Source organism: Heptranchias perlo, chromosome 5 (genome assembly GCF_035084215.1).
Source record: "Heptranchias perlo isolate sHepPer1 chromosome 5, sHepPer1.hap1, whole genome shotgun sequence".
NCBI lineage: Eukaryota > Metazoa > Chordata > Chondrichthyes > Hexanchiformes > Hexanchidae > Heptranchias > Heptranchias perlo.
Window position 1 is genome coordinate 5,835,127 of NC_090329.1, and position 10,974 is coordinate 5,846,100.

The window sequence follows — 10,974 nt, forward strand, 5'->3', positions numbered from 1 at the left end:
AATTGCGGAGGCTCTGGCCACAATCTTCCAATCCTCCTTTGATATGGGGATGGTGCCGGAGGACTGTAAATGTTACACACCTGTTCAAAAAAGGGGAGAGGGATAAACCCGACAATTACAGGCCACTCAGCCTAACGTCGGTGGTGGGGAAACTTTTAGAGACAATAATCAGGGACAAAATTAATTGGCACTTGGAAAAGTCTGGGCTAATAAATGAAAGTCAGCATGGATCTGTTAAAGGAAAATCGTGTTTGACTAATTTGATTGAGTTCTTTGATGAAGTAACAGAGAGGATTGATGAGGGTAGTACGGTTGATGTTGCGTATAGGGACTTTCAAAAGGCATTTGATAAAGTACCACATAATAGACTTGTTAGCAAAACTGGGATTAAAGGGACAGTGGCAGCGTGGATACAAAATTGGCTAAGGGACAGAAAGCAGAGAGTAGTGGTGAACGGTTGTTTTTCAGACTGGAGGCAAGTATACAGTGGTGTTCCCCAGGGGTCAGTATTAGGACCACTGCTCTTTTTGATATATATTAATGACTTGGACTTGGGGACAGACCAGCGTTTCCCAAACTGCGCGGTGCACGCCACCAGGTTCCAAGTGGGGGGGGGGGCGTGAAGAGGCCAGAAAAATAAAATATTTTCAGAAAAAACGATGTTGAGGTGTGCCCAAAGTGAACACTTTGGTTGTGCTCCCTACACGTGTAGCGGTTTGGGACACTGCCTTAGATTGCAATAATCCACTCACGTTACCGGGGGAAGTCCCACCAAATGGCAATGATGTCGCTCCAACAAATGACCAACGGGCTGTGTGTGTGGGAGGCACTTTGGGACACACCACAACATTGTTTTTTTTCCTGAAAATATTTTATTTTTCCGACCTCTTTGCACCGGGAGGTGCGCCCCACAGTTTGGGAAATGTTGCTTTACAGTGAAGACCTGGAGGGTAGGAGCCAGCACCATTAGGAAAACAGTATGTTTCATTTTTATGCTTGAGATTTATTGAACTTTGTTTTATGTTTTGTAAGTTATCAGCAAGTATCTAATGTTTATGTTTGAAGGGGGGTGGTTGAGAGTATTCGCCTTCACCACAGTGGGGCAGGAGCCAAAATAGTTTGGGAAACGCTGGTCGGTAGAGGGTATAATTTCAAAGTTTGCAGATGACACGAAACTTGGAAATGTAGCAAACAATGTGGAGGATAGTAACAGACTTCAGGAGGACATAGACAGACTGGTGAAATGGGCAGACACATGGCAGATTAAATTTAACGCAGAGAAATGTGAAGTGGTATATTTTGGTAGGAAGAATGAGGAGAGGCAATATAAACTAAATGGTAGAATTTTAAATGGGGTGCAGGAACAGAGAGACCTGGGGGTGTATGTACACAAATCTTTGAAGGTGGCAGGACAAGTTGAGAAGGCTGTTAAAAAGCTTACGGCATCCTGGGTTTTATTAATAGAAACATGGAGTACAAAAGGAAGGGAATTATGCTAAACCTTTATAAAACACTGGTTAGGCCGCAGCTGGAGTATTGTGTTCAATTCTGGGCACCACACTTTAAGAAAGATGTCAAGGCCTTAGAGAGGGTGCAGACGAGATTTACTAGAATGGTGCCAGGGATGAGGGAATTGAGTTATGTGGAGAGACTGGTGAAGCTGGGGTTGTTCTCCTTAGAGAATAGAAAATTAAGGGGAGATTTGATCGAGGTGTTCAAAATCACGAACATTTTGATAAAGTAAATAAGGAGAAACTGTTTCCAGTGGCAGAAGGGTCAGTAAGCAGAGGACACAGATTTAAGGTGATCGGCAAAAGAGCCAGAGGCGACATGAGGAAACATTTTTTTTAACGCAGTGAGTTGTTATGATCTGGAATGTACTGCTTGAAAGGGTGATGGAAGCAGATTCAATAGTAACTCTCAAAATGGAATTGGATAAATACTTGAAAGAAAAAAATTACAGGGCTATGGGGAAAGTGCAGAGTAATGGGACTAATTGGAAAGCTCTTTCAAAGAGCTAGCACAGGCACGATGGGCCAAATGTCTTCCGCTTCTGCAGTACCTACTGTGAGACGATTATTCGGTTTATTATGGAAGGATAAAAGTACAATGATAGCATCTTTAATAAACAGAAAAAGATACTCAGAACAGGATACTGAGTTAGACGATCAGCCATGATCATTTTGAATGATGGAGCAGGCCCGGAGGGCTGAACGGCCGACACTTGCTCCTATTTTCTTTGTTTCTATGTTTCAAAAACTCAATTTCATTTATTCTCCCTCTAGCACCAAAGTCCTCCTAAGTACTCACTCCTATCATCATCTTCTAGCTGAAGCAAACCTTAAAAATGAAAGATTTCTAAAATCATCGCCACAGATTGGCTAGCGAGAGATAGTCTACATATCTAAAGTGAGTTTCTTTGCAGGGTCAGTTATACTCATGGCAGGACATCTCACATGGAGTGATACGAAACACCGACATTAGGAAATAAATCTAAATGCAAGGCCCTGCCCACTCTCCATTTTTGCTCAGTCACCTCTATCATTTTTTTTATTCGTTCATGGGATGTGGGCATTGCTGGCGGGGCCGGCATTTATTGCCCATCCCTAATTGCCCTCGAGAAGGTGGCGGTGAGCCGCCTTCTTGAACCGCTGCAGTCCGTGTGGTGAAGGTTCTCCCACAGTGCTGTTAGGAAGGGAGTTCCAGGATTTTGACCCAGCGACGATGAAGGAACGGCGATATATTTCCAAGTCGGGATGGTGTGTGACTTGGAGGGGAACGTGCAGGTGGTGTTGTTCCCATGTGCCTGCTGCTCTTGTCCTTCTAGGTGGTAGAGGTCGCGGGTTTGGGAGGTGCTGTCGAAGAAGCCTTGGTGAGTTGCTGCAGTGCATCCTGTGGATGGTACACACTGCAGCCACTGTGCGCCGGTGGTGAAGGGAGTGAATGTTTAGGGTGGTGGATGGGGTGCCAATCAAGTGGGCTGCTTTGTCCTGGATGGTGTCAAGCTTCTTGAGTGTTGTTGGAGCTGCACTCATCCAGGCAAGTGGAGAGTATTCCATCACACTCCTGACTTGTGCCTTGTAGATGGTGGAAAGGCTTTGGGGAGTCAGGAGGTGAGTCACTCGCCGCAGAATACCCAGCCTCTGACCTGCTCTTGTAGCCACAGTATTTATATATTGTATACATCACTTTCCTCTTCTCTATCCTCAGAGCCACTACATCTATGTCAAAAAGGCATTTAGTTTCCCTTTTTGAAATAAACTATGGATCATAAGATGAAAAATATTTTGGAATTTAAATGGTTTTGAAGGTTCAGTCACCGAACATTCCTCACTATTTCCACAATTTGTAGGGGAGGAGGAAAAAGAAAATTTGAATTTTTTTTTTAAATTTTGAAATTAAACTCAAGGTCTAACACACTGCGGCCATTACAAACCAAGTTGTGCATTCTATTTATTTTCAAATTCACTTCTAACAACCTTTCCCCAGAAAATTAAAACTTGCTTCCTTGTTACAGCACAAGTTACATCAGCTGTTCATGTTCGGAGAACAGCACACATTGACATTGAGGGCACACTCCAATTTTGGCAGCCCTGCTCAAACCAAAGTGCTTCTGCTTTTCCTATTCAAAATATTATTGAATGTTTCAATCCTTTTAAGTTATATTAAAAAAAAACCTTTGGAAAAGAGAGACGGCCAAGGTAATGCCTAGCGGTTCAGACTGAAAATAAAAAATGTCCATGGGCTCCAGAATCAGGTCATGAGCTGAAGAAATAGCTAAATACGCCACATCCTCAACTATCGTTTTCTCTTCACACTTGCTACATTGTTGATTCAATTAGCATAAAATCAATTCAAATGCTCTCATTGCTCTTACCCACCCAAAAAAACAAATTGTTTGGCTCAGCCTATTCGACATAATGCAAGTCAGCTTTGTTGTGAAGGCTTTGATTACATAAATATATATAAAAGTGTTAAACATCAAAACTGGAAGAAAAACCATTGGATATTTCACAAGGTTAGCAAAAAAAAAATTAATTTTTAAACACAAAGACTAATTAACTGTGCTTTTTAATGTATTTTTGGTGCATTTAATTTCAAAGCTATGCATGAGACAATTAATCCTTTATGATGTCAGCAGGCTGTGTGTTAACTAACAAACTGCCAAATTAAAAAAGTATTGGCATCCATTCATCATCTGAGCTTTTCTGTCCAATTGACTGCATGAGAACCAATTATCATCCCATTCAACCTTGGAGTTTTGTTTGTTCAAGTATGGTGCTAGATGACCTAGATGTCTTTTCACTTCTCCTTCACTAATTAACACTTATTATTTTACAGATTAGACCATGACTGTGCTCTTCCAAGCAAGTTCCAAACCAAACTAATGAAGGTAACAAAACTTAAAACTTAGACGATAGGCAGACATTCACTCAAGTGACTCAAAAATACAGGTTCTCCATAAGACACATTATAAAATCACCAGCTGAGTCAATAAAGTTGTTTACCAAAACAGGAAGCATAATAAGGGTGAAAGGGTGAACTGCCGGCTTATGTTGCACTCCTTCACTGTAAAGCCCCTTGGGAAGTGTGTTTTTAGAGGGCGTGTGCGCACTTATTATTCGGATTAGTTTTCACTGGTGTTGCAAGAATTTAAAAAGACCAAAACTTTGAAATTACACAGTGCAATATTAGCTTACAAAGACCTATGTCATTTGTATGAAATTCCTCTCTCCACTGTTCTAGCAAAAGCAATTGCTCGTGTAATATTGGCTACTTTAGTAATCTTGCCGAGTCAGAAGATGGTGGGTTCACAAGATACTTATGGATAAGGAAGGGTATTCAGTCTATCTTAATTCATCCATTCGAGAAGGTTCTAAAGTCTCTCCAATGGAACATCCAACTGTTTCTTAAACGATTCTAGGGTTTCACCCTCCACTACAGTACCCACAAGTCCTTTCCTTGTATTGATCAATCTGTGTGAAGAACTTCCCCATACCAGTCCTAAAGTTGCCATTTTCAGTTTGAACCTGAGTCCCCTTGTCCTAGTCTCTCAATTTAGTTTCAAGTAATTTTCTGGATGTAGCTTTTCTGTACATAGGAACAGGAGTAGGCCATTCAGCCCCTCGTGCCTGCTCTGCCATTTGATAAGATCATGGCTGATCTGTGATCTAACTCCATATACCTGCCTTTGGCCCATATCCCTTAATACCTTTGGTTGCCAAAAAGCTATCTATCTCAGATTTAAATTTAGCAATTGAGCTAGTATCAATTGCCATTTGCGGAAGAGAGTTCCAAACTCCTACCACCCTGAGTGTGTAGAAATGTTTTCAAATCTCGCTCCTGAAAGGTCTGGCTCTAATTTTTAGACTGTGCCCCCTACTCCTAAAATCCCCAACCAGCGGAAATAGTTTCTCTCTATCCACTCTATCTGTTCACCTTAATATCATATAAACTTCGATCAGATCACCCCTTAACCTTCGAAACTCTAGAGAATACAACCCCAATTTGTGTAATCTCTCCTCGTAACTTAACCCTTGAAGTCCTGGTATCATTCTAGAAAACCTACGCTGCACTCCCTCCAAGGCCAATATGTCCTTCCGAAGGTGCGGTGCCCAGTACAGCTCTCAGTACTCCAGGTGCGGTCTAACCAGGGTTTTGTATAGCTGCAGCATAACTTCTGCCCCCTTGTACTCTAGTCCTCTAGATATAAAGGCCAGCATTCCATTTGCCTTCTTGATTATTTTCTGCACCTGTTCATGACACTTCAATGATCTATGTACCTGAACCCCTGGGTCCCTTTGGACATCCACTGTTTTTAACTTTTTACCATTTAGAAAGTACCCTGTTCTATCCTTTTTTGATCCAAAGTACGATTTAGAATCATATACCTCATAGGGATGGCAGTCCAGTGACTATGGTATTGAACTAGCGATAGAGGTTGAGAGTTCAAATCCCACCATGAAAATGATCAGAACCCAACTAATTCATAAATGTCCTTTTAGGGAAAGAGCGTGCTATTCCTATCTGGTTTGGTCTACACATGACTCCAGTCCCAGGCTATGTGGTTGATTCTTGCCCTCAAGGCAACTAGAGATGGGCAATAAAAAAAACGGTATCAGTGTAACCCACATCCCAAGAACAAGAAAAAATGACCTCTTGGGCATATCTTTTCAAAGTTGAAAAGCACAAATTCCTCTAGTCTTTCTTTATAACTTGGATCACTCGCACTAGGGATTAGTCTCTTAGCTCTTCTCGTCTCTGTTTCCAGCACTCCCTTGTGACTCAGTGACCAGGACTGGGCATAGTTGTGGTCTGACCAGAGCACGATACAGTTTGAGCACGATTTCCTCTGACTTATATTCTACTGTTGTGATAACATAATGTAAGGCAACACTTCAGTACAACAGTGAGGAGTGCTGCATTGTCAGATGTGCGATCTTTTGGATGTAAGGTTAAACAGAGGCTCTACCTGCTTCTTTAGAAGGACATTAAAGTTCCCATTGCACTATTCAAAGATGACCAGGGAATGCTCTCAGTTTCCTGGCCATTCATCCTTCAACTAAGACAGATGCAAGATCGTTCTTTATTTCTAAAATAAATGAGTTAATGCTTCTGCTAAAAGAGGAGAGAGGAGGACATCAGACAAATCTGCTAAGCATTTGTATGCTCATGTCCCAGGTACCAGTTTACAATTTTTTTTTAAAGAGGGCAAATGAAAGCAGAAAAACAGGGAGAACAACAGGGGAAAGGCGAGGGAAATCAGTTTTAATTTACTTCACTACTGCAACATTTTCCATATAATTCAAAGTCTGGCACCTGCCAATCACTTCACACTTATCAGAGGTGTTATGCCTGAATGTGACGGCTCAGAGTCATTGGGCAATAAAAAAAAATCAATACCTTAACAGATTAATCCTTTTGACACAAGTGTGAATCAATCAAAATGTGTGAATCAAGCAAAAAGTAGCAATAAGAAATCAGTTGCAAGCAGAAAACTAAGTAATCAAGCCCAACAATTGATTTTCAAAGCTACCATTTACAAACGAGCAAGTCTCAACACTGACCAAACTGCTCATATATTTCTTCTTCAATCAAGCCAGTGTGTGCATAATAAATAAATAAGTGAAATATTACACAATTTTCTAAAAAGGCACTCAACTAATCCATAAAACTGGTCATTTAGCATCAAAAATGCCTGCCATAAGTAGCCCCTATATAGGCCTCCTCTCCTGTCTATAAACTGGGACTTAAGTTTGAAATTTCACCTCGATGTTGGTACTGCAGATTTTTATCTGCTGTGGAAAAATTGTGTGCAAAAGAGATGCACGTGGGATTTGTAGTTCCACAGAAGCCAGACGAAAACTACAATGTCCATAAGAACATAAGAAACAGGAGAAGGAGTAGGCCATACGGCCCCTCGAGCCTGCTCCGCCATTGAATCAGATCATGGCTGATCTTCAACCTTAACTCCACTTTCTCGCCTGATCCCCATATCCCTTGATTCCCTTCGTGCCCAAAAATCTATCCACCTCAGCCTTGAATATATTCAATGACTCAGCATCCACAGCCCTCTGGGGTAGAGAATTCCAAAGATTCACAACCCTTTGCATGAAGAAATTCCTCCTCATCTCAGTCTTGAATGGCCGACCCCTTACCCTGCGACTATGCCCCCTAGTTCTAGACTCTCTAGCCGGGGGAAACAATCTCTCAGCATCTACCCTGTCAAGCCCACTCATAATCTTATATGTTTCAGTGACATCACTATTCATTCTTCTGAACTCCAGAGAGTATAGGCCCATTCCACTCAACCTCTCTTCATAGGACAACCCTCTCATCCCAGGAATTAATCTAGTGAACCTTTGTTGCACTGCCTCTAAGGCAAGTATATCCTGCCTTAGATAAGGAGACCAAAATTGTATGCAGTACTCGAGGTGAGGTCTCACTGAAGCCCTGTACAACAACTGGGATGTCCTTACTCTTGTACTCCTACCCCCTTACAATAAAAGCCAATATGCCATTTGCCTTCCTAATTGCTTGCTGTACCTGGATACTAATTTTTTGTCTTTCTTGTACGAGCACACCCAAGTCTCTCTGAACACCAATATTTAATGGTTTCTCAACATTTAAAAAATATTCTCTTTTTCTATTCTTCCTACCAAAGTGAATAACCTCATTTCCCCGCATAATACGCCATCTGCCACCTTCTTGCCCACTCACTTAACCTGTCTATATCCTTTTGCAGACTGTGTCCTCCTCACAGTTTACTTTCCCAACATAGCTTTGTATCGTCAGCAAACTTGGATACATTACACTCAGTCCCTTCATCGAAGTCATTAATATAGATTGTAAATAGCTGAGGCCCAAGCACCGATCCTTGCGGCACCCCACTAGATATAGCCTGCCAACCTGAAAATGACCCGTTTATCCCTACTCTATGTTTTCTGTCCTTTAACCAATCCTCTATCCATGCTAATATATTACCCCATGAGCCCTTACCTAGCGAAACATCCTTTTATGTGGCACCTTATCGAATGCCCAGATTACTACAATGCACATCACATGATAACCATGTAGAAAAGGACCAGGGAGTTCTAACCCCAGAGGAGAAATTTTGTTTGAGAGAGAGAAAGATGCATTGCAGGAGTTTTAGTTTTCAGTCTGCTCCAGGGAAACTGCAATACCCAGAGTGTATTGTGAAACCAAGCAGAAAAAACTGAGCGACAAAAAAACATTAAATTAAATATTTTCCCCAGCTTTTTATACAGTTTGTCATTAAATGCAAGTTCTGAGCTAAAGATATTGTTTGAAATAAGTTTTTTTGTGTAAGGCATTCTGTGCTGGCCTCAGATACTGCAACCAGAGTCAGTTAATCAGCCAATCCCAGACCATGACGATTGACCATCCATCCATTCGTGTCATTGGAGGCTTGACAGTGGGAAACTCTCCCTAGGCAATTTTACACCAACAACATCTACCATAGGAAGAAGAAATATTTATCATCATGTAAATAACTGGGAAAATAAGGCTCTGAAGTGAAGGAATCAACTAAATAAAATGAAATACTTGCATCTTAAGGAAATACAGCAGGAGGTAAAGCAAAAAAAAAACTGGGCACGTGTTGGGGAGGGGAAAATTAAAGTTTCCCGCATCTTAAGAATGTGGTACGTAAATAGGATTACAAATGTTTTTGTGAGATCTATCAGTTCGGTACAAAACATTTTTACCTCATATCAGTCACGTGATACATTACATCATTAAGTTGTTGTATTACAGTGATGACCGAACTTTTGTCAACTTAATGGATTATCTGCTCATTCATCTCATTGCTGCTTGTGGGACCTTGCACTGCACAAATTGGCTGCCGGGTTTGCTGACTAAATGGTGACTACGTTTCAAAGTCATTCACTGGGATATCCCAAAGTGATTCATTGCCATTGACGTGCCTGGCACTGTATAAATGCAAGTTCTGCCCTTCTTTCTTTTCACAACCCTGGGCATCCTATTTGACTCAGAGTTGAATTTCTGACCAGATATGTTTTCCATTACTAAGACTGTCTACTTCCACCTTCCGAACGTTGCCAGTCTCTACCCCTGCCTCAGCACATCTGCTGCCAAAATGCACATCCATGCCTTTGTCACCTCTAGACTCGATTATTCCAATGCTCTCCTTGCTGGTCTCCCATCTTCCACAAAACCCTACTACCCGTATTCTATCTTGTATCATCAGCCATGGCTCAGCGGTAGCACTTTTACCCGAATCAGAATGGTGTGGGTTCAAGTCCCACTTCAGAGACTAAAGCACGTAATCTAGGCTGACACTTCAGTGCAGTACTGAGGGAGTGCTGCACTATTGGAAGTTCAGTCTTTCGGATGAGACGTTAAACTGAGGCCATATCTGCCCTCTCAGATAGTTGCAAAAAGATCCCATGGCACTAATTCGAAGAAGAGCAGGGGAATTTTGAACAGTGTCCTGGCCAATATTTATCCCTCAACCAACATCATTGAAACAGTAATTATCTGATTGCTGGTTATGAAATCTTTCTATGTGTAAATTGGTTGCCATGTTTCCCACATTACAATGATAACTACATTTCAAAATTACTTCACTGACTGTAAACCGCTTTGGGGCATCCTGAGGTTGTGAAAGGTGCTATATAAATGCAAATTCTTTCTGTCAAGTCCCAGTCAGTCCTGCTGACCTACATTGGCTCCTGGTCCTCCAATGTCTCAAATTTTTAATTTTAATTCTCATCCTCAAGTTTATGGCCTTGTCCCTCAGTATTTTTGTAACCTCCACCCCCACTCAAAAAAAACACTCTTTTCCTGACTCTGGCCTCTTGTAGATCTTACACTCCCTTCGCCTCACCACTGGTAGCCGTACCTTCAGCTGCTGAAGCCCCACGTTCTGGAATTCCCACCCTACACCAATCAGCCTCCCACTCCTCCTTTACGACACTCTTTAAAACCCATTTCATTGACCAAGCTTCTACTCACCAGCTAATATCTCCTTCTTTGACTTGCTGTCCATTTTGGCCAGACTACACTTCTGTGAAGCTTAGAATCATAGAACGAAAAGGACAGGAGACCATTCGGCCCATTGTGCCTGTGCCGGTTCTTTTCCCCATAGCCCTGCAAATGTTTCCCCCTCAAGTATTTATCCAATTCCCTTTTGAAAGTTACTACTGAATCTGCTTCCACCACCCTTTCAGGCAGTGCATAACAGCTCGTTGCGTTAAAAACAAATTATCCTCATTTCCCCCCCTGGTCCTTTTGCCAATCACCATGTATAGCTTGAGGCAATCCAGCCAGGCTCTTAGCACTTGCCTTTCGGCTTGCCGTCCACAGATCTGAGACTCTGGAGATGGCTGTTGAACCGGGGTGGGATGCAGTGAGGGTAGGAGACTGTCTGGAATCAGAGAGGGACAAGGGCATCAGAGGGGGACAGTTAGAGTTAGAGTTAGGGTTAGTTAA

General features: G+C 41.9%; 1 protein-coding gene across 1 annotated transcript in view; it reads right to left on the reverse strand.

Annotated features, from left to right (window-relative positions):
* Nucleotides 1-10,531, reverse strand: part of lrrc1 (leucine rich repeat containing 1) — a 138,486-nt gene extending 127,955 nt beyond the window's left edge. Inside the window, exons 1-2 of the mRNA XM_067983949.1 lie at nt 10,498-10,531; nt 2,067-2,119 (exon numbers count right to left, since the gene is read on the reverse strand). Of these exons, the coding sequence (XP_067840050.1) occupies nt 2,067-2,119; nt 10,498-10,531 (87 nt within the window). The remainder of the gene's footprint in view (nt 1-2,066; nt 2,120-10,497) is intronic.
* Between the last annotated feature and the right edge of the window lie 443 nt (nt 10,532-10,974).